This window comes from Oncorhynchus gorbuscha, linkage group LG15 (assembly GCF_021184085.1).
Source record: "Oncorhynchus gorbuscha isolate QuinsamMale2020 ecotype Even-year linkage group LG15, OgorEven_v1.0, whole genome shotgun sequence".
NCBI classification, from domain to species: Eukaryota; Metazoa; Chordata; class Actinopteri; order Salmoniformes; family Salmonidae; genus Oncorhynchus; species Oncorhynchus gorbuscha.
This window is the reverse complement of record NC_060187.1, coordinates 10,564,620-10,588,838: the sequence shown is the minus strand read 5'-3', so window position 1 is coordinate 10,588,838 and position 24,219 is coordinate 10,564,620. Positions and strand designations below refer to the sequence as shown.

At 46.2% G+C, this 24,219-nt stretch overlaps 1 protein-coding gene across 2 annotated transcripts in view; it reads left to right on the top strand.

Annotated features, from left to right (window-relative positions):
- The window catches only part of crb1 (crumbs cell polarity complex component 1), an 86,286-nt gene that overhangs the window by 32,823 nt on the left and 29,244 nt on the right, over positions 1–24,219 (top strand). For both annotated transcript variants that reach the window (XM_046300102.1, XM_046300103.1), the window contains one exon: positions 3,792–3,957. In XM_046300102.1, coding sequence (XP_046156058.1) covers positions 3,792–3,957 — 166 coding nt within the window. The remainder of the gene's footprint in view (positions 1–3,791; positions 3,958–24,219) is intronic.

Sequence of the window (24,219 nt, the reverse complement as noted above, 5' to 3'; positions counted from 1 at the left end):
CTACTAGTCTGGCCCCAGTCTGGCCCCTGTCTTTCCCTGCTCTGCACACTCCCCTGTGCCACCCTTGCCTATCCCAACCATGCTCTACCAGTCTGGCCCCAGTCTGGCCCCTGTCTTTCCCTGCTCTGCACACTCCCCTGTGCCACCCTTGCCTATCCCAACCATGCTCTACCAGTCTGGCCCATGCCCATCCCTTCTCAGCCTTCATCATCCCACTCGTCCTCATTGTCTTAGAAAAGGATGAACGTCACCAATCCCACACAATCAAATTAAATGGTGTTTAAGGGTAAGGGTGTTAAACAGAAGTGCTGTGATGTACTTAATGTCAAGTAGAGAGGGTGATTAAAGAAACAAAAGAGGACTGGTAGAGAATAAGGACCTAGAAGAATACTGACAACTGTTTAGATTTGGATTAGAGTTAGAGTTAGACTCAGAGTTAGAGTTAGGGTTAGAGTCATAGTTGGCGTTAGACGGAAAGTTAGGGTTAGACTCAGAGTTAGTGTTAGACTCAGAGTTAGGGTTAGACTCAGAGTTAGGGTTAGACTCAGAGTTAGCATTAAACTCAGAGTTAGGGTTAGACTCAGAGTTAGGGTTAGACTCAGAGTTAGGGTTAGACTCAGAGTTAGGGTTAGACTCAGAGTTAGCGTTAAACTCAGAGTTAGGGTTAGACCTAGAGTTAGTGTTAGACTCAGAGTTAGCATTAGACTCAGTGTTAGCATTAGACTCAGAGTTGGGTTAGACTGAGAGTTAGGGTTAGACTGAGAGTTAGGGTTAGACTGAGAGTTAGGGTTAGACTCAGAGTTATGCTTATACTCAGAGTTAGGGTTAGAGTCAGTTAGGGTTAGTGTCAGGGTTAGAGTCAGGGTTAGAGTCAGTTAGACTCAGAGTTAGGGTTAAACTCAGAACTATGGTTAGAGTCAGGGTCAGAGTTAGGGGTAGACTCAGAATTAGGGTTAGATTCAGTTAGGGTTAGTGTCAGAGTTAGGGTTAGAGTCAGAGTTAGGGTTAGAGTCAGAGTTATGGTTAGAGTCAGAGTTAGGGTTAGAGTCAGAGTTAGGGTTAGAGTCAGAGTTAGGGTTAGAGTCAGAATTAGGGTTAGATTCAGTTAGGGTTAGAGTCAGAGTTAGGGTTAGAGTCAGAGTTATGGTTAGAGTCAGAGTTAGAGTCAGAGTTAGGGTTAGAGTCAGAGTTAGGGTTAAATTCAGAGTTAGGGTTGGAGTCAGTTAGGGTTAGAGTTATTTAGGGTTAGTGTCAGAGTTAGGGTTAGAGTCAGTTAGGGTTAGAGTAAGTTAGGTTAGAGTCAGTTACAGTTAGGGTTAAACTCAGAGTTATGGTTAGAGTCAGGGTCAGAGTTAGGGTTAGATTCAGTTATGGTTAGTGTCAGAGTTAGGGTTGGAGTCAGGGTTAGAGTCCGTAAGACTCAGAGTTATGGTTTGAGTCAGAGTTAAGGGTTAGAGTTAGATTCAGAGTTAGGGTTAGAGTCAGTTAGGGTTAGAGTTATTTAGGGTTAGAGTCAGGGTTAGAGTCAGAGTTAGGGTTAGAGTCAGTTAGACTCAGAGTTAGTGTTAGACTGAGCATTTGGGTTGGAGTCAGTTAGACTCAGAGTTAGACTCAGAGTTAGGGTTAGACTCAGAGTTAGACTCAGAGTTAGGGTTAGACTCAGAGTTAGGGTAAGACTCAGAGTTAGGGTAAGACTCAGAGTTAGTGTTAGACTGAGCATTTGGATTGGAGTCAGTTAGACTCAGAGTTAGACTCAGAGTTAGGGTTAGACTCAGAGTTAGTGTTAGACTGAGCATTTGGTTTGGAGTCAGTTAGACTCAGAGTTAGACTCAGAGTTAGGGTTAGACTCAGAGTTAGGGTAAGACTCAGAGTTAGGGTAAGTCTCAGAGTTAGGGTTAGAGTCAGTTAGACTCAGAGTTAGACTCAGAGTTAGGGTTAGACTCAGAGTTAGGGTTAGACTCAGAGTTAGTGTTAGACTGAGCATTTGGGTTGGAGTCAGTTAGACTCAGAGTTAGACTCAGAGTTAGGTTAGACTCAGAGTTAGGGTTAGAGTCAGTTAGACTCAGAGTTAGACTCAGAGTTAGGGTTAGACTCAGAGTTAGGGTTAGAGTCAGTTAGACTCAGAGTTAGTGTTAGACTGAGCATTTGGGTTGGAGTCAGTTAGACTCAGAGTTAGACTCAGAGTTAGGGTTAGACTCAGAGTTAGACTCAGAGTTAGGGTTAGACTCAGAGTTAGGGTAAGACTCAGAGTTAGGGTAAGACTCAGAGTTAGGGTTAGAGTCAGTTAGACTCAGAGTTAGACTCAGAGTTAGGGTTAGACTCAGAGTTAGTGTTAGACTGAGCATTTGGGTTGGAGTCAGTTAGACTCAGAGTTAGACTCAGAGTTAGGGTTAGACTCAGAGTTAGACTCAGAGTTAGGGTTAGACTCAGAGTTAGGGTAAGACTCAGAGTTAGGGTAAGACTCAGAGTTAGGGTTAGAGTCAGTTAGACTCAGAGTTAGACTCAGAGTTAGGGTTAGACTCAGAGTTAGGGTAAGACTCAGAGTTAGGGTTAGAGTCAGTTAGACTCAGAGTTAGACTCAGAGTTAGGGTTAGACTCAGAGTTAGTGTTAGACTGAGCATTTGGGTTGGAGTCAGTTAGACTCAGAGTTAGGGTTAGACTCAGAGTTAGACTCAGAGTTAGGGTTAGACTCAGAGTTAGGGTAAGACTCAGAGTTAGGGTAAGACTCAGAGTTAGGGTTAGAGTCAGTTAGACTCAGAGTTAGACTCAGAGTTAGGGTTAGACTCAGAGTTAGGGTAAGACTCAGAGTTAGGGTTAGAGTCAGTTAGACTCAGAGTTAGACTCAGAGTTAGGGTTAGAGTCAGTTAGACTCAGAGTTAGGGTTAGAGTCAGTTAGACTCAGAGTTAGGGTTAGACTCAGAGTTAGGGTTAGAGTCAGTTAGACTCAGAGTTAGGGTTAGACTCAGAGTTAGGGTTAGAGTCAGTTAGACTCAGAGTTAGACTCAGAGTTAGGGTAAGACTCAGAGTTAGGGTTAGAGTCAGTTAGACTCAGAGTTAGACTCAGAGTTAGGGTTAGAGTCAGTTAGACTCAGAGTTAGACTCAGAGTTAGGGTTAGAGTCAGTTAGACTCAGAGTTAGGGTTAGACTCAGAGTTAGGGTTAGACTCAGAGTTAGTGTCAGGGCTAGATTATTGGACTTCATTTCAGAACATAGGCCATTGACTTAATGTCCTCCATCCAATCCCTACGTATGATACTACACTGAGCACACCAAACATTAGGAACACCTTCCTCATATTGAGTTGCACCTCCAGTTCTTGGTTCTTGACACTAACCAGTGTACCTGGCACCTACTACCATACCCCGTTCAATGGCACTCACATTTTTTGTCTTGCTCATTCCACCCTCTGAATGGCACACGAACACAAACCATTTCTCAATTGTCTCAAGGCTTAAACATCATTCTTTACACTGATTGAAGTGGATTTAACAAGTGACATCAATAAGGGATCATAGCTTTCACCTGGATTCACCTGGCCAGTCTATGTCAAGGGCAAATTCAGTGTAGGATTTGTGTATAATGGCACACCAGAAATGCTTTCTCTATGAAAGCCTTGTCGACGCTAAGTGTTCAGTAAGCTACTAGCTGTCTTAGTACAGCTGACACTGTGCTCTCTTACCCAGTCAGTCAGACATGAGCATTTATGGATAATACAAGATAACCTGTCCCTCTATGCTTTAGTTCTGATAAAATAATAATAATGTGTTTCTGTTGTTCTTCTTCCTCTCCAGAGGAACCTGTGTCAGAACGGAGGGATGTGCTACTCCGTGTGGGACGACTTCACTTGCACCTGCCCCCCCAACACTGCAGGGCGGCGCTGTGAGGAGGTCAAGTGGTGTGAGCTGTCACCCTGCCCCGCACGGGCAGAGTGTCACATCCTCAGCCAGGGATACGAGTGTAAGTCATTCTGCTCTAAATCTGTCGCCCGTCAGTCCGTCCGTCCATCCGTGAGGTGGGAATGGGATTAGGCCAGATTAGCCTGTGGTTGGATTAGTGATGATTTACATGGCTGTCCGTCTGCCCTGTCACCCCTGTGATGAGCTGTCCTGGAATAAGGACAGAAACAACACCGTCATTCACAAGCACACAGTGTTGTTGTGTATACCCAGCACACGTACCTTCCTCATATCCATCCTGTTGTGGCTGATTTTCTGTTACTGTCACGACAATTTTCAATCCCAATGATAATAAATAACAATCAATAGCTCTGACCAATTCCCGAGGTTTGTAAGACCATGGGTATAATAATAATTAGTCAAAGACTCAGCTTACGCAAAAGGTTAGTACAGTTTATTCAGAGAATGTTCTAAAGTCAAGAATACAAAGACATCCATTTTATAGCTGCGCACATACTTCCACACAAACAGTAGGTATCCTACGCACATACTGTCCTGCTACCCAGCCGACAAAGATTAGGGGAGGCCGTGAGAATCACTCCCCGTCCTCCCTCAAGATAGGGAGACCCCGGGAAGTACTCTCAGTGGCCTCCAGCCAAGGTCGGCACCGAATCTTGCTCAGGCAGTCTGTTTTTAAGATACTATAATAGACATATTGTACAGATATATTGCTATGCCCTAATTCTGCCTAAAAACTACAGTCACGGATATAGAATTCTACTGACTAAAACCACACATATCATTAGATTAATCTCATGATTCTAATCAATTTCATACAATCATATGGTTTCTGTCATGCTGGTGAATGAGGACCCAAAAGCGACTTGGCGAAAACAGAGTATTTAATCCAGAATAAACTTTACAAAACAAAAAGCATAATACTACACGTAAAGACTAGAACAGACTGGAGACTTGATCGAGAACTGCAGGTTGCCTCGGGAAGGCACTTGAACCTAGCAGACTCAGACACCTGCTCACCACGCAGCATCTGAGGGAAACACGACACGACAGGGCAAAACATAGACACAGCACGGTGAATTATAAATGAGGATCCGACAGGGCAGGTACGGGAAACAAGGAGAGAAATAGGGACTCTAATCAGGGAAAAGGATCGGGAACAGGTGTGGGAAGACTAAATGATGATTAGGGGAATAGGAACAGCTGGGAGCAGGAACGGAACGATAGAGAGAAGAGAGAGCGAGAGAGTGAGAGAGGGAGGGGGAGAGAGAGGGCTAGAAAGAGGGAAAGAACCTAATAAGACCAGCAGAGGGAAACGAATAGAATGGGAAGCACAGGGACAAGACATGATAATAAATGACAAAACATGACAGTACCCCCCCACTCACCGAGCGCCTCCTGGCGCACTCGAGGAGGAATCCTGGCGGCAACGGAGGAAATCATCAATGAGTGAACGGTCCAGCACGTCCCGAGACGGAACCCAACTCCTCTCCTCAGGACCGTAACCCTCCCAATCCACTAAGTATTGGTGACCCCGTCCCCGAGAACGCATGTCCATGATCTTATGTACCTTGTAAATAGGTGCGCTCTCGACAAGGACGGGAGGGGGGAGGGAAGACGAACGGGGGTGCGAAGAAAGGGCTTAACACAGGAGACATGGAAGACAGGATGGACGCGACGAAGATGTCGCGGAAGAAGCAGTCGCACAGCGACAGGATTGACGACCTGGGAGACACGGAACGGACCAATGAACCGCGGAGTCAACTTACGAGAAGCTGTCGTAAGAGGAAGGTTGCGAGTGGAAAGCCACACTCTCTGGCCGCAACAATACCTAGGACTCTTAATCCTGCGTTTATTGGCGGCTCTCACAGTCTGTGCCCTGTAGCGGCAAAGTGCAGACCTCACCCTCCTCCAGGTGCGCTCACAACGTTGGACAAACGCTTGAGCGGAGGGAACGCTGGACTCGGCAAGCTGGGAAGAGAATAGAGGAGGCTGGTAACCCAGACTACTCTGAAACGGAGATAACCCGGTAGCAGACGAAGGAAGCGAGTTGTGAGCGTATTCTGCCCAGGGGAGCTGTTCTGCCCAAGACGCAGGGTTTCTGAAAGAAAGGCTGCGTAGTATGCGACCAATCGTCTGATTGGCCCTCTCTGCTTGACCGTTAGACTGGGGATGAAACCCGGAAGAGAGACTGACGGACGCACCAATCAAACGACAGAACTCCCTCCAAAATTGTGACGTGAATTGCGGGCCTCTGTCTGAAACGGCGTCTAACGGGAGGCCATGAATTCTGAACACATTCTCGATAATGATTTGTGCCGTCTCCTTAGCGGAAGGAAGTTTAGCGAGGGGAATGAAATGTGCCGCCTTAGAGAACCTATCGACAACCGTAAGAATCACAGTCTTCCCCGCAGACAAAGGCAGACCGGTAATGAAGTCTAGGGCGATGTGAGACCATGGTCGAGAAGGAATGGGGAGCGGTCTGAGACGACCGGCAGGAGGAGAGTTACCCGACTTAGTCTGCGCGCAGTCCGAACAAGCAGCCACGAAACGGCGCGTGTCACGCTCCTGAGTCGGCCACCAAAATCGCTGGCGAATAGACGCAAGAGTGCCTCGAACACCGGGATGACCAGCTAACTTGGCAGAGTGAGCCCACTGAAGAACAGCCAGACGAGTGGAAACAGGAACGAAAAGGAGGTTACTAGGACAAGCGCGCGGCGACGCAGTGTGCGTGAGTGCTTGCTTAACCTGTCTTTCAATTCCCCAGACTGTCAACCCGACAACACGCCCATAAGGAAGAATCCCTCGGGATCAGTAGAAGCCACAGAAGAACTAAACAGACGGGATAAGGCATCAGGCTTGGTGTTCTTGCTACCCGGACGGTAAGAAATCACAAACTCGAAACGAGCGAAAAACAACGCCCAACGAGCTTGACGGGCATTAAGTCGTTTGGCAGAACGGATGTACTCAAGGTTCTTATGGTCTGTCCAAACGACAAAAGGAACGGTCGCCCCCTCCAACCACTGTCGCCATTCGCCTAGGGCTAAGCGGATGGCGAGCAGTTCACGGTTACCCACATCATAGTTGCGCTCAGATGGCGACAGGCGATGAGAAAAATAAGCGCAAGGATGAACCTTATCGTCAGACTGGAAGCGCTGGGATAGAATGGCTCCCACGCCTACCTCTGAAGCGTCAACCTCGACAATGAATTGTCTAGTGACGTCAGGAGTAACGAGGATAGGAGCGGACGTAAAACGTTCTTTTAGAAGATCAAAAGCTCCCTGGGCGGAACCGGACCACTTAAAACACGTCTTGACAGAAGTAAGAGCTGTGAGAGGGGCAGCAACTTGACCGAAATTACGAATGAAACGCCGATAGAAATTAGCGAAACCTAAAAAGCGCTGCAACTCGACACGTGACCTTGGAACGGGCCAATCACTGACAGCTTGGACCTTAGCGGAATCCATCTGAATGCCTTCAGCGGAAATAACGGAACCGAGAAAAGTAACGGAGGAGACATGAAAAGAACACTTCTCAGCCTTTACGTAGAGACAATTCTCTAAAAGGCGCTGTAGAACACGTCGAACGTGCTGAACATGAATCTCGAGTGACGGTGAAAAAATCAGGATATCGTCAAGATAGACAAAAACAAAGATGTTCAGCATGTCTCTCAGAACATCATTAACTAATGCCTGAAAAACAGCTGGCGCATTGGCGAGACCAAACTGCAGAACCCGGTACTCAAAATGCCCTAACGGAGTGTTAAACGCCGTTTTCCACTCGTCCCCCTCTCTGATGCGCACGAGATGGTAAGCGTTACGAAGGTCCAACTTAGTAAAGCACCTGGCTCCCTGCAGAATCTCGAAGGCTGATGACATAAGGGGAAGCGGATAACGATTCTTAACCGTTATGTCATTCAGCCCTCGATAATCCACGCAGGGGCGCAGAGTACCGTCCTTCTTCTTAACAAAAAGAACCCCGCCCCGGCCGGAGAGGAAGAAGGCACTATGGTACCGGCGTCAAGAGACACAGATAAATAATCCTCGAGAGCCTTACGTTCGGGAGCCGACAGAGAGTATAGTCTACCCCGAGGGGGAGTGGTCCCCGGAAGGAGATCAATACTACAATCATACGACCGGTGAGGAGGAAGGGAGTTGGCTCGGGACCGACTGAAGACCGTGCGCAGATCATGATATTCCTCCGGCACTCCTGTCAAATCGCCAGGTTCCTCCTGAGAAGTGGGGACAGAAGAAATGGGAGGGATGGCAGACATTAAGCACTTCACATGACAAGATACGTTCCAGGATAGGATAGAATTACAAGACCAATTAATAGAAGGATTATGACATACTAGCCAGGGATGACCCAAAACAACAGGTGTGAAAGGTGAACGAAAAATCAAAAAAGAAATAGTCTCACTGTGGTTACCAGATACTGTGAGAGTTAAAGGTAGTGTCTCAAATTTGATACTGGGAAGATGACTACCATCTAAGGCAAACATGGGCGTAGGCTTGTCTAACTGTCTGAAAGGAATGTTATGTTTCCGAACCCATGCTTCGTCCATGAAACAACCCTCAGCCCCAGAGTCAATCAAGGCACTGCATGTAGCACCCGAACCGGTCCAGCGTAGATGGACCGACATAGTAGTACAAGATCTAGATGAAGAGACCTGAGTAGTAGCGCTCACCAGTAGCCCTCCGCTTACTGATGGGCTCTGGCCTCTTACTGGACATGAATTAACAAAATGTCCATCAAATCCGCAATAGAGGCACAGGCGGTTGGTGATCCTCCGTTCCCTCTCCTTAGTCGAGATGCGAATCCCTCCCAGCTGCATGGGCTCAGTCTCAGAGCCAGAGGAGGGAGATGGTTGCGATGCGGAGCAGGGAAACACCGTTGATGCGAGCTCTCTTCCACGAGCCTGGTGACGAAGATCTACCCGTCGTTCTATGCGGATGGCGAGAGCAATCAAAGAGTCCACACTGGAAGGAACCTCCCGAGAGAGAATCTCATCTTTGACCACTGTGTGGAGTCCCTCCAGAAAACGAGCGAGCAGCGCCGGCTCGTTCCAGTCACTAGAGGCAGCAAGAGTACGAAACTCTATAGAGTAATCTGTTATGGATCGATCACCTTGGCATAGGGAAGCCAGGACCCTAGAAGCCTCCCCACCAAAAACTGAACGGTCAAAAACCCGAATCATCTCCTCTTTAAAGTTCTGGTAATTGTTAGAACAATCAGCCCTTGCCTCCCAGATAGCTGTGCCCCACTCTCGGGCCCGGCCAGTAAGGAGTGAAATGACGTAAGCAACCCGAGCTCTCTCTCTAGAGTATGTGTTGGGTTGGAGAGAGAACACAATCTCACACTGGGTGAGAAAGGAGCGGCACTCAGTGGGCTGCCCGGAGTAGCAAGGTGGGTTATTAACCCTAGGTTCTGGAGGCTCGGCAGGCCAGGAAGTAACAGGTGGCACGAGACGAAGACTCTGGAACTGTCCAGAGAGGTCGGAAACCTGAGCGGCCAGGTTCTCCACGGCATGGCGAGCAGCAGACAATTCCTGCTCGTGTCTGCCGAGCATGGCTCCTTGGATCTCGACGGCAGTGTTACGAGCGTCTGTAGTCGCTGGGTCCATTCCTCGGTCGGATCCTTCTGTCATGCTGGTGAATGAGGACCCAAAAGCGACTTGGCGAAAACAGAGTATTTAATCCAGAATAAACTTTACAAAACAAAAAGCATAATACTACACGTAAAGACTAGAACAGACTGGAGACTTGATCGAGAACTGCAGGTTGCCTCGGGAAGGCACTTGAACCTAGCAGACTCAGACACCTGCTCACCACGCAGCATCTGAGGGAAACACGACACGACAGGGCAAAACATAGACACAGCACGGTGAATTATAAATGAGGATCCGACAGGGCAGGTACGGGAAACAAGGAGAGAAATAGGGACTCTAATCAGGGAAAAGGATCGGGAACAGGTGTGGGAAGACTAAATGATGATTAGGGGAATAGGAACAGCTGGGAGCAGGAACGGAACGATAGAGAGAAGAGAGAGCGAGAGAGTGAGAGAGGGAGGGGGAGAGAGAGGGCTAGAAAGAGGGAAAGAACCTAATAAGACCAGCAGAGGGAAACGAATAGAATGGGAAGCACAGGGACAAGACATGATAATAAATGACAAAACATGACAGTTTCAGGGTGGAATATTCTAATCATTCATTTAAACATATAAATCCCATTAACAATCCACCCTTAATGACTAAATAATACACACTGATACCTCAAATACTACATAGAGACATAAATATATATCCACTAATAATTCAAACCCAAACATGAATGTACAGCTGATATTCAGCAATGACTGTAGGCCTATATCCAATTATAACGCTTCCTGTTAGGATATCTATTTCTTTTTTTCTTTTTTTCACCTTTATTTAACCAGGTAGGCTAGTTGAGAACAAGTTCTCATTTACAACTGCGACCTGGCCAAGATAAAGCATAGCAGTGTGAACAGACAACACAGAGTTACACATGGAGTAAACAATTAACAAGTCAATAACACAGTAGGAAAAAAGGGGGAGTCTATATACAATGTGTGCAAAAGGCATGAGGAGGTCGGAGAATAATTATAATTTTGCAGATTAACACTGGAGTGATAAATTATCAGATGGTCATGTACAGGTAGAGATATTGGTGTGCAAAAGAGCAGAAAAGTAAATAAATAAAAACAGTATGGGGATGAGGTAGGTGAAAATGGGTGGGCTATTTACCAATAGACAATGTACAGCTGCAGCGATCGGTTAGCTGCTCAGATAGCTGATTTTTGAAGTTGGTGAGGGAGATAAAAGTCTCCAGCTTCAGCGATTTTTGCAGTTCGTTCCAGTCACAGGCAGCAGAGTACTGGAACGAAAGGCGGCCAAATGAGGTGTTGGCTTTAGGGATGATCAGTGAGATACACCTGCTGGAGCGCATGCTACGGATGGGTGTTGCCATCGTGACCAGTGAACTGAGATAAGGTGGAGCTTTACCTAGCATTGACTTGTAGATGACCTGGAGCCAGTGGGTCTGGCGATGAATATGTAGCGAGGGCCAGCCGACTAGAGCATACAAGTCACAGTGGTGGGTGGTATAAGGTGCTTTAGTGACAAAACAGATGGCACTGTGATAGACTGCATCCAGTTTGCTGAGTAGAGTGTTGGAAGCCATTTTGTAGATGACATCGCCAAAGTCGAGGATCGGTAGGATAGTCAGTTTTACTAGGGTAAGTGAAGGAGGCTTTGATGCGGAATAGAAAGCCGACTCTTGATTTGATTTTCGATTGGAGATGTTTGATATGAGTCTGGAAGGAGAGTTTGCAGTCTAGCCAGACACCTAGGTACTTATACGTGTCCACATATTCAAGGTCGGAACCATCCAGGGTGGTGATGCTAGTTGGGCATGCGGGTGCAGGCAGCGATCGGTTGAAAAGCATGCATTTGGTTTTACTAGCGTTTAAGAGCAGTTGGAGGCCATGGAAGGAGTGTTGTATGGCATTGAAGCTCGTTTGGAGGTTAGATAGCACAGTGTCCAATGACGGGCCGAAAGTATATAGAATAGTGTCGTCTGCGTAGAGGTGGATCAGGGAATCGCCCGCACCAATCTATTACAATCTTCATTTAAAAAACAGTTGTAAACAACAAAAACAGTCTCATCCAACATTGGCTCCTCGTAGTTAAAAGAAACGTAGCCATCTCCTAGGCCTGTAGGCCTATATTCGTCATCCCACTGGCCGGAGCTCGGAATCGGTCCGTACCTCACCATCTGATGCGTCATTGACCTCTCCAGGGTCCCAGTAATCAAACCTCTCATACATGGGACCAAACAACATCCACACATAACCAAAACACTCATACAGGTGAAAGTTGCCCACAACACAGTGATTATGACATTTTTCCATTTCCCAAACACACTGTCAAACCAATTTGTTAGTGCATTATCCACCCCAGAGTTCTCTGCTAATTCGTGAGCTAATGTGGTTTCAACCAGCCAGGGCCTTGGAGTTGTGTTATCGGGGATGAAAGTACAACATTCTGATCCGAATATCACACACACCCCACCCTTTTCAGCCAGTAACATATCCAATGCTATTCTATATTGCCATACCATCAAACTAGTTGCAGCTGTTTGTTCTGCTAATCCTTTTATCGACTCTCTAGTATAGTTGATGAAACGCTGTTGGTTATAGTAGATATAATTGATCCAATCTACATTTTTATTGAGAGTTGACCACCAGAAGATGCTTGATTCCAAGCAAGCCCATATCTGATTCCTAGCTTTGAACTCATCAGGCACCCCCGTTGGAACCCCAATGCTGTCAATGTAAACTCTATTGTCAAAAGATCCTGACGGAGCACTCCTTCTTTCTCTTCTACCTGGCCCTAGGTCTTTGTGTTGGATAAGGGTGAAGGGCATGCCTAACTGCATTAGTGCACAAATACCGGTCCAATGTGTAGGCAGATCAGGCCACAGCTTCATACCTCCACACAACCACCCAGTCAGGTCCCTCATTGTCTTGTCGGTTGTAACATTATCTGTCCTATTGCATGTTCTTACTTCCCCTACGGCCCACCCGTGTGTGATGTATCGAGACATACAATAATAATGTCCTCCTGTATCTGTGAAAGGGGGAAGTCATTGTCTGGCTTCCTTTCCTTCATGAACAGCTTTATCATACAGGCCATTACCCTGGGTGAATCACTTTTATCAAGTGGAAAGGGGATGGTTGTCGACTGAGGTTTTGCTGTGGCGCAGGTATAACATTCCTCTTTCGCTACTGATCTGGCTGTATACTGAATCCAATGCAACCATAGGTTGGAATCCCCATAACCAGTTTCCATCTCAATCACTTCCTTAAGATCTTTCGTCTGTACTATCCGCACCGGTCCTTGGCTCTGGACGACTCCACGGTCAGTATCTGTTTTGTCAGGGGCTCTGTTTGTATTCTGGCTGGCTGTAGAACTATCACCGACTCTAACCTCGGCTACCCGGAATGGTACCGTAGTGTCGACCGAAACCTGGTCAAAACCAACATACCATGACCCTAGATCCTTCACTATACTCCATCTTCTTACATACAGTGTATGTGAATTTATATAGCCCTCTCTCTCGGTGTGAGCTATGACCTGTTTCCATGAACTACACGGGGACCTGCACATATATCTTCCATAGTGGCTCATAGTTCTAGACTGCCAAGGGGTCAGAGACCCCATTTGGTCTACATAGAACTCGACTGAGACATCCTTCCCTATCTCTATTCTCACTTCCTGTTTACCCAGATCAAGTGATCTCTTATGCTTGGTTAATACAAAATCCTCATCGTCTACACTATGGGTCCAATTACCACCTTCTGCTTTCTCTGATGGGTCATGGTGTATTAGGAATATGGCTCCCATAATAAGACAGCTCAGACCAATCAGCACTCCTGTAAAGCCCCACCCTTTCCCGGAGAACATATCATCAGCTAGATGCCAGCCCATACTTTAACTTCTATGAACGCACACAGGGAGGATAGGGCGGGTTAGGGAATCTTCGTTAGAGGTGACCCCCAAACCTTTTTGGTATTCGGTTCTTCTCCTAACTCTGTGATTGTTCGACAGTGTCAGGGTGTCTTACCCTCTTGCGATGTGTGACATGAACCCAGGTAGCTCTTTCAGCTATTCTCACCGCGAAGGCTGTCACCAGGAGTACTTGATATGGCCCATCCCACCGTGGCTGCTTCCAGTCTATTCTCCTCAGGGACTGGATCCACACTCAGTCTCCTGGTTGGATTGAGTGAATCACCTTCTCTTGTAATTCACCTGTTGGACACAAAATCTTGGACATACGGTTTTGGTTAAACAAACAGTCTTCTCATGTGTTCTGCTAGTATATCTTCAACTTCTATGTCTTCTTGTTCTGATCCCTAACTCTGGCTTTCTATTTGTTCTACATGATTTGCTAAACTGTCATCCATTATTTAAAGAAATATATCCTAGTAAACCAACTCTAGGGATAATATCTTCACCTAATATTTTAGTTCCCATAATTGTGCCCGCCAAGTCAGTTGGGAACTCTTCTACCCATTTGCTATATTTATCTATTATAAAAAATAAAATAAAAATGATTATCCAATAGGCCACCAAGTGTCCTAACCTATCCCCCCTATTGATACATGGCTCTGCCCATGTATCAATATTGCCGCATATCTAAACAATGACAGGTAAGATTAGTAAATGATCCTTATGTCGGACATTATTTTGTAGGATTGCCCCTTTCATTTTCCACATGTCCAACTCTCCCTGGGGCGTTCGTTCATAGCTATCCTGTAGCAATCAAAGGGTCTTATCTTCTTTAAGATGTATCTGTGCTGCTTTGTATGGTTTTAAATGCCTATGTGCTTGTCTGTGTAAATAGTAACCTTTCTCTCCTTTCTTATTTCGCCGGCACTAGTCAATGCTACTATTTCAGTCTGTTGTACAGAATCATTTCTAGGCAATGGTTCAGGTTCCAACACCTTACTTCCTGAAACCAACTAAGCTTTATTCCCCTTTTGTCTCCCCTTAGTAACTGTTATCTACCCATTCTGTGTCACTTCTATCTCCTCTCAATCCTGGCTTATTATGAGATTCTAACCTTCGTAATGCTCCAGGTCTCCTGCTCCTCACTCCCAGACCATCAAAGTCACCTTAGGCCTCCGCACAGGGCGGGGGAGCCCTTCTCAGTCTTCCTTTTCTACTATCTGTCTGTCAGTATCAAATATAGGTTGTTTTCAAATATTGCATTAAATGTCTCACTGTCTCCTTGTCTGAATTGCCACCTTGTCTATGGTGGCAATCTCTAAGGTTATTACATAGTTTGATTGAGGTTATCTTGATGCTCTCAATAATCCTGAATCACCACAGATGTCATATATCCCTGGCTTCGATTGGCTTCGATTAGGTTCTAAATACTTAACATAAGTCTACCATTAATCCAAGGCTATGCCATTTCTTTCTTCTCATTGGTTCAAATTACAACTATGTCAAAGAACTATAAACTCGTTCATAATTATCCACTCAGTTTACCTTAAAATCAGTATCACAGATGACCTTAAATTCATTATCCAAATGGCCCTCCCGTGAGGCTGATCAGACCACAAAGGAAAGCCACGATAGAGGTCAAAAGTCATACCACCCTTTACAGTCGTGTTTCTTACTATATTATACAAATGAAAGAAAAAACATCAAACATTTTCTACATGTTATATCCCAGGTTCCCAGAACATTCCCTTTATCTAAAGAAATCACGTGTTTAATTAATACTCAGAAAATAAACTTCTAATATTCCATATGTGTCCTCTTGAAGCTAGGGGACACTATTTTTATGTTTGGAAAAATAACGTTCCCAAAGTAAACGGCCTATTTCTCAGGACCAGATGCTAGAATATGCATATAATTGATAGATTAGGATAGAAAACACTCTAAAGTTTCCAAAACTGTCAAAATACTGCCTGTGAGTATAACAGAACTTATAATGCAGGCGAAACCCTGAGAAAAATCCAACCAGGAAGTGGCTTCTATTTTGAAAACTCCATGTTCCATAGCCTCCCATTGCTCCATTTAAAGGGATATGAACCATATTCCTTTTCCTATCGCTTCCTCGAGGTATCAACAGTCTTCAGACATAGTTTCAGGCTTTTATTTTGAAAAATGAGCCAGAAAGATAACATTGATAACATACATCAGGTTTTGCTCACGCAACAGAATTTGGACAGCTATTGTTTTTCATTCTCTCCTACTGATAAAGACATTTGCGGTTGATATATTATCGATTATATATTTTTTTTAACAACCTGAGGATTGATTATAAAAAACATTTTACATGTTTCTGTGGACATTACGGATATTATTTGGAATTTGTTATTTAGAATGAATTAGTCTTTCAATTTAACCTCAACAGGCGATTAAAATGTTCAGTTTATATCTTAAACAAACACTAACAACCGTATCTTTCCAGGCAAAACATATCAATAGTTGAATTACAATCAGAAACCCAAATTTGAGTCTCTTGGTGCATAGTGCCGGAGCCTCCACTCAAATAACCCTATTTATAATTGTCTGTAGTCGTAAAATTCAGACAAGTACTACAGACAATTCCCTGAAAATAGCCCTCATTTAAAGGCCCAAGCGTTTCCCCAGCGAGGATTCTCCTTACTCTCTCGATCTGCAGTTTCGGTGATTGTGTCCTACTTTGTTACAGTATTTGCAGGGTGTTTTACAGTCCCTGGCGAAATGTCCTGTTTCATCGCAATTAAAACACAGCTTCTTAACACAATGAAAACACTGCTTCCCTCTGTCTCTGTCATCGCGTGTCTCTGTTTTTCCCCTTCTATTTCAAATCTTTCCTGCTCTTTCCCCAAGAGTGGCGATGAAATATTCCGTTCCTTTATGTTTATCTACAGTTACCCCGATAGTGACCATTAGGTACTGATCTCCTTGCTTTTCTATTCCTTGAAGCCTCCTTTATGCTTATCTACAGTTACCCCGATAGTGACCATTAGGTACTGATCTCCTTTCTTTTCTATTCCTTGAAGCCTCCTTTATGCTTATCTACAGTTACCCCGATAGTGACCATTAGGTACTGATCTCCTTTCTTTTCTATTCCTTGAAGCCTCCTTTATGCTTATCTACAGTTACCCCGATAGTGACCATTAGGTACTGATCTCCTTTCTTTTCTATTCCTTGAAGCCTCCTTTATGCTTATCTACAGTTACCCCGATAGTGACCATTAGGTACTGATCTCCTTGCTTTTCTATTCCTTGAAGCCTCCTTTATGCTTATCTACAGTTACCCCGATAGTGACCATTAGGTACTGATCTCCTTGCTTTTCTATTCCTTGAAGCCTCCTTTATGCTTATCTACAGTTACCCCGATAGTGACCATTAGGTACTGATCTCCTTGCTTTTCTATTCCTTGAAGCCTCCTTTATGCTTATCTACAGTTACCCCGATAGTGACCATTAGGTACTGATCTCCTTTCTTTTCTATTCCTTGAAGCCTCCTTTATGCTTATCTACAGTTACCCCGATAGTGACCATTAGGTACTGATCTCCTTTCTTTTCTATTCCTTGAAGCCTCCTTTATGCTTATCTACAGTTACCCCGATAGTGACCATTAGGTACTGATCTCCTTTCTTTTCTATTCCTTGAAGCCTCCTTTATGCTTATCTACAGTTACCCCGATAGTGACCATTAGGTACTGATCTCCTTGCTTTTCTATTCCTTGAAGCCTCCTTTATGCTTATCTACAGTTACCCCGATAGTGACCATTAGGTACTGATCTCCTTGCTTTTCTATTCCTTGAAGCCTCCTTTATGCTTATCTACAGTTACCCCGATAGTGACCATTAGGTACTGATCTCCTTGCTTTTCTATTCCTTGAAGCCTCCTTTATGCTTATCTACAGTTACCCCGATAGTGACCATTAGGTACTGATCTCCTTGCTTTTCTATTCCTTGAAGCCTCCTTTATGCTTATCTACAGTTACCCCGATAGTGACCATTAGGTACTGATCTCCTTTCTTTTCTATTCCTCCTCTGTCTGGCTGTAGGCGCCTGATCTCCTTTCTTTTCTATTCCTCCTCTGTCTGGCTGTAGGCGCCTGATCTCCTTTCTTTTCTATTCCTCCTCTGTCTGGCTGTAGGCGCCTGATCTCCTTTCTTTTCTTTCCTCTGTCTCTATTCCTCCTCTGTCTGGCTGTAGGCGCCTGATCTCCTTTCTTTTCTATTCCTCCTCTGTCTGGCTGTAGGCGCCTGATCTCCTTTCTTTTCTATTCCTCCTCTGTCTGGCTGAGGCGCCTGATCTCCTTTCTTTTCTATTCCTCCTCTGTCTGGCTGTAGGCGCCTGATCTCCTTTCTTTTCTATTCCTCCTCTGTCTGGCTGTAGGCGCCTGATCTCCTTTCTTTTCTATTCCTCCTCTGTCTGGCTGTAGGCGCCTGATCTCCTTTCTTTTCTATTCCTCCTCTGTCTGGCTGTAGGCGCCTGATCTCCTTTCTTTTCTATTCCTCCTCTGTCTGGCCTGATCTCCTTTCTTTTCTATTCCTCCTCTGTCTGGCTGTAGGCGCCTGATCTCCTTTCTTTTCTATTCCTCCTCTGTCTGGCTGTAGGCGCCTGATCTCCTTTCTTTTCTATTCCTCCTCTGTCTGGCTGTAGGCGCCTGATCTCCTTTCTATTCCTTTTCTATTCCTCCTCTGTCTGGCTGTAGGCGCCTGATCTCCTTTCTTTTCTATTCCTCCTCTGTCTGGCTGTAGGCGCCTGATCTCCTTTCTTTTCTATTCCTCCTCTGTCTGGCTGTAGGCGCCTGATCTCCTTTCTTTTCTATTCCTCCTCTGTCTGGCTAGGCGCCTGATCTCCTTTCTTTTCTATTCCTCCTCTGTCTGGCTGTAGGCCTGATCTCCTTTCTTTTCTATTCCTCCTCTGTCTGGCTGTAGGCGCCTGATCTCCTTTCTTTTCTATTCCTCCTCTGTCTGGCTGTAGGCGCCTGATCTCCTTTCTTTTCTATTCCTCCTCTGTCTGGCTGTAGGCGCCTGATCTCCTTTCTTTTCTATTCCTCCTCTGTCTGGCTGTAGGCGCTGATCTCCTTTCTTTTCTATTCCTCCTCTGTCTGGCTGTAGGCGCCTGATCTCCTTTCTTTTCTATTCCTCCTCTGTCTGGCTGTAGGCGCCTGATCTCCTTTCTTTTCTATTCCTCCTCTGTCTGGCTGTAGGCGCCTGATCTCCTTTCTTTTCTATTCCTCCTCTGTCTGGCTGTAGGCGCCTGATCTCCTTTCTTTTCTATTCCTCCTCTGTCTGGCTGTAGGCGCCTGATCTCCTTTCTTTTCTATTCCTCCTCTGTCTGGCTGTAGGCGCCTGATCTCCTTTCTTTTCTATTCCTCCTCTGTCTGGCTGTAGGCGCCTGATCTCCTTTCTTTTCTATTCCTCCTCTGTCTGGCTGTAGGCGCCTGATCTCCTTTCTTTTCTATTCCTCCTCTGTCTGGCTGTAGGCGCCTGATCTCCTTTCTTTTCTATTCCTCCTCTGTCTGGCTGTAGGCGCCTGATCTCCTTTCTTTTCTATTCCTCCTCTGTCTGGCTGTAGGCGCCTGATCTCCTTTCTTTTCTATTCCTCCTCTGTCTGGCTGTAGGCTCCTGATCTCCTTTCTTTTCTATTCCTCCTCTGTCTGGCTGTAGGCGCCTGATCTCCTTTCTTTTCTATTCCTCCTCTGTCTGGCTGTAGGCGCCTGATCTCCTTTCTTTTCTATTCCTCCTCTGTCTGGCTGTAGGCGCCTGATCTCCTTTCTTTTCTATTCCTCCTCTGTCTGGCTGTAGGCGCCTGATCTCCTTTCTTTTCTATTCCTCCTCTGTCTGGCTGTAGGCGCCTGATCTCCTTTCTTTTCTATTCCTCCTCTGTCTGGCTGTGAGGCGCCTGATCTCCTTTCTTTTCTATTCCTCCTCTGTCTGGCTGTAGGCGCCTGATCTCCTTTCTTTTCTATCCTCTGTCTCCTCTGTCTGGCTGTAGGCGCCTGATCTCCTTTCTTTTCTATTCCTCCTCTGTCTGGCTGTAGGCTCCTGATCTCCTTTCTTTTCTATTTTCTTTTCTATTCCTCCTCTGTCTGGCTGTAGGCGCCTGATCTTTCCTATCTCCTTTCTTTTTCCTCTGTCTGGCTTCTGATCTCCTTTCTTTTCTATTCCTCCTCTGTCTGGCTGTAGGCGCCTGATCTCCTTTCTTTTCTATTCCTCCTCTGTCTGGCTGTAGGCGCCTGATCTCCTTTCTTTTCTATTCCTCCTCTGTCTGGCTGTAGGCGCCTGATCTCCTTTCTTTTCTATTCCTCCTCTGTCTGGCTGTAGGCTCCTGATCTCCTTTCTTTTCTATTCCTCCTCTGTCTGGCTGTAGGCGCCTGATCTCCTTTCTTTTCTATTCCTCCTCTGTCTGGCTGTAGGCGCCTGATCTCCTTTCTTTCTATTCCTCCTCTGTCTGGCTTCTATCTCCTTTCTTTTCTATTCCTCCTCTGTCTGGCTGTAGGCGCCTGATCTCCTTTCTTTTCTATTCCTCCTCTGTCTGGCTGTGGCGCCTGATCTCCTTTCTTTTCTATTCCTCCTCTGTCTGGCTGTAGGCGCCTGATCTCCTTTCTTTTCTATTCCTCCTCTGTCTGGCTGTAGGCGCCTGATCTCCTTTCTTTTCTATTCCTCCTCTGTCTGGCTGTAGGCGCCTGATCTCCTTTCTTTTCTATTCCTCCTCTGTCTGGCTGTAGGCGCCTGATCTCCTTTCTTTTCTATTCCTCCTCTGTCTGGCTGTAGGCGCCTGATTCCTGATCTCCTTTTTTTCTATTCCTCCTCTGTCTGGCTGTAGGCGCCTGATCTCCTTTCTTTTCTATTCCTCCTCTGTCTGGCTGTAGGCGCCTGATCTCCTTTCTTTTCTATTCCTCCTCTGTCTGGCTGTAGGCGCCTGATCTCCTTTCTTTTCTATTCCTCCTCTGTCTGGCTGTAGGCGCCTGATCTCCTTTCTTTTCTATTCCTCCTCTGTCTGGCTGTAGGCGCCTGATCTCCTTTCTTTTCTATTCCTCCTCTGTCTGGCTGGCGCCTGTCTGATCTCCTTTCTTTTCTATTCCTCCTCTGTCTGGCTGTAGGCGCCTGATCTCCTTTCTTTTCTATTCCTCCTCTGTCTGGCTGTAGGCGCCTGATCTCCTTTCTTTTCTATTCCTCCTCTGTCTGGCTGTAGGCGCCTGATCTCCTTTCTTTTCTATTCCTCCTCTGTCTGGCTGTAGGCGCCTGATCTCCTTTCTTTTCTATTCCTCCTCTGTCTGGCTGTAGGCGCCTGATCTCCTTTCTTTTCTATTCCTCCTCTGTCTGGCTGTAGGCGCCTGATCTCCTTTCTTTTCTATTCCTCCTCTGTCTGGCTGTAGGCGCCTGATCTCCTTTCTTTTCTATTCCTCCTCTGTCTGGCTGTAGGCGCCTGATCTCCTTTCTTTTCTATTCCTCCTCTGTCTGGCTGTAGGCGCCTGATCTCCTTTCTTTTCTATTCCTCCTCTGTCTGGCTGTAGGCGCCTGATCTCCTTTCTTTTCTATTCCTCCTCTGTCTGGCTGTAGGCTCCTGATCTCCTTTCTTTTCTATTCCTCCTCTGTCTGGCTGTAGGCGCCTGATCTCCTTTCTTTTCTATTCCTCCTCTGTCTGGCTGTAGGCGCCTGATCTCCTTTCTTTTCTATTCCTCCTCTGTCTGGCTGTAGGCGCCTGATCTCCTTTCTTTTCTATTCCTCCTCTGTCTGGCTGATCTGATCTCCTTTCTTTTCTATTCCTCCTCTGTCTGGCTGTAGGCTCCTGATCTCCTTTCTTTTCTATTCCTCCTCTGTCTGGCTGTAGGCGCCTGATCTCCTTTCTTTTCTATTCCTCCTCTGTCTGGCTGTAGGCGCCTGATCTCCTTTCTTTTCTATTCCTCCTCTGTCTGGCTGTAGGCGCTTTCTTTGATCTCTCCTTTCTTTTCTATTCCTCCTCTGTCTGGCTGTAGGCGCCTGATCTCCTTTCTTTTCTATTCCTCCTCTGTCTGGCTGTAGGCGCCTGATCTCCTTTCTTTTCTATTCCTCCTCTGTCTGGCTGTAGGCTCCTGATCTCCTTTCTTTTCTATTCCTCCTCTGTCTGGCTGTAGGCGCCTGATCTCCTTTCTTTTCTATTCCTCCTCTGTCTGGCTAGGCGCCTGATCTCCTTTCTTTTCTATTCCTCCTCTGTCTGGCTGTAGGCTCCTGATCTCCTTTCTTTTCTATTCCTCCTCTGTCTGGCTGTAGGCTCCTGATCTCCTTTCTTTTCTATTCCTCCTCTGTCTGGCTGTAGGCTCTGATCTCCTTTCTTTTCTATTCCTCCTCTGTCTGGCTGTAGGCTCCTGATCTCCTTTCTTTTCTATTCCTCCTCTGTCTGGCTGTGGCGCCTGATCTCCTTTCTTTTCTATTCCTCCTCTGTCTGGCTGTAGGCGCCTGATCTCCTTTCTTTTCTATTCCTCCTCTGTCTGGCTGTAGGCGCCTGATCTCCTTTCTTTTCTATTCCTCCTCTGTCTGGCTGTAGGCGCCTGATCTCCTTTCCTATTTCTGGCTTTCTTTTCTATTCCTCCTCTGTCTGGCTGTAGGCGCCTGATCTCCTTTCTTTTCTATTCCTCCTCTGTCTGGCTGTAGGCTGATCTCCTTTCTTTTCTATTCCTCCTCTGTCTGGCTCCTTTCTTTTCTATTCCTCCTCTGTCTGGCTGTAGGCGCCTGATCTCCTTTCTTTTCTATTCCTCCTCTGTCTGGCTGTAGGCGCCTGATCTCCTTTCTTTTCTATTCCTCCTCTGTCTGGCTGTAGGCGCCTGATCTCCTTTCTTTTCTAGGCGCCTGATCTCCTTTCTTTTCTATTCCTCCTCTGTCTGGCTGTAGGCGCCTGATCTCCTTTCTTTTCTATTCCTCCTCTGTCTGGCTGTAGGCGCCTGATCTCCTTTCTTTTCTATTCCTCCTCTGTCTGGCTGTAGGCGCCTGATCTCCTTTCTTTTCTATTCCTCCTCTGTCTGGCTGTAGGCGCCTGATCTCCTTTCTTTTCTATTCCTCCTCTGTCTGGCTGTAGGCGCCTGATCTCCTTTCTTTTCTATTCCTCCTCTGTCTGGCTGTAGGCGCCTGATCTCCTTTCTTTTCTATTCCTCCTCTGTCTTTGATCTCCTTTCTTTTCTATTCCTCCTCTGTCTGGCTGTAGGCGCCTGATCTCCTTTCTTTTCTATTCCTCCTCTGTCTGGCTGTAGGCGCCTGATCTCCTTTCTTTTCTATTCCTCCTCTGTCTGGCTGTCCTGATCTCCTTTCTTTTCTATTCCTCCTCTGTCTGGCTGTCTGATCTCCTTTCTTTTCTATTCCTCCTCTGTCTGGCTGTAGGCTCCTGATCTCCTTTCTTTTCTATTCCTCCTCTGTCTGGCTGTAGGCGCCTGATCTCCTTTCTTTTCTATTCCTCCTCTGTCTGGCTGTAGGCGCCTGATCTCCTTTCTTTTCTATTCCTCCTCTGTCTGGCTGTAGGCGCCTGATCTCCTTTCTTTTCTATTCCTCCTCTGTCTGGCTGTAGGCGCCTGATCTCCTTTCTTTTCTATTCCTCCTCTGTCTGGCTAGGCGCCTGATCTTTCTTTTCTATTCCTCCTCTGTCTGGCTGATCTCCTTTCTTTTCTATTCCTCCTCTGTCTGGCTGTAGGCTCTTCTCCTTTCTTTTTCTATTCCTCCTCTGTCTGGCTGTAGGCGCCTGATCTCCTTTCTTTTCTATTCCTCCTCTGTCTGGCTGTAGGCGCCTGATCTCCTTTCTTTTCTATTCCTCCTCTGTCTGGCTGTTCTGATCTCCTTTCTTTTCTATTCCTCCTCTGTCTGGCTGTAGGCTCCTGATCTCCTTTCTTTTCTATTCCTCCTCTGTCTGGCTGTAGGCTCTGATCTCCTTTCTTTTCTATTCCTCCTCTGTCTGGCTGTAGGCTCCTGATCTCCTTTCTTTTCTATTCCTCCTCTGTCTGGCTGTAGGCGCCTGATCTCCTTTCTTTTCTATTCCTCCTCTGTCTGGCTGTAGGCTCCTGATCTCCTTTCTTTTCTATTCCTCCTCTGTCTGGCTGTAGGCTCCTGATCTCCTTTCTTTTCTATTCCCTATTCCTCCTCTGTCTGGCTGTAGGCCTGATCTCCTTTCTTTTCTATTCCTCCTCTGTCTGGCTGTAGGCGCCTGATCTCCTTTCTTTTCTATTCCTCCTCTGTCTGGCTGTAGGCGCCTGATCTCCTTTCTTTTCTATTCCTCCTTCTTTCTCCTTTCTTTTCTATTCCTCCTCTGTCTGGCTGTAGGCGCCTGATCTCCTTTCTTTTCTATTCCTCCTCTGTCTGGCTGTAGGCGCCTGATCTCCTTTCTTTTCTATTCCTCCTCTGTCTGGCTGTAGGCCCCTGATCTTTTTCTCTCTGTTCTTGCCTTCACCCTCTCTCCTGTCCTTTCTGTCCTCTTTCTCCTGTCCTTTCTGTCCTCTTTCTCCTGTCCTTTCTGTCCTCTTTCTCCTGTCCTTTCTGTCCTCTTTCTCCTGTCCTTTCTGTCCTCTTTCTCCTGTCCTTTCTGTCCTCTTTCTCCTGTCCTTTCTGTCCTCTTTCTCCTGTCCTTTCTGTCCTCTTTCTCTCTACAGTCTCGGTGATTGTGGCCCACCTCATCGCAGTGCATGCATGGTTCCTCACACTCTTTAGCCAAATGTCCTGGCTTGCTACAGTTGTAACTCATTTTCTGTTCTCGGGTTCTATCCATTTTCTACTCTCCATGTTTATTCAATTACTATTATGGT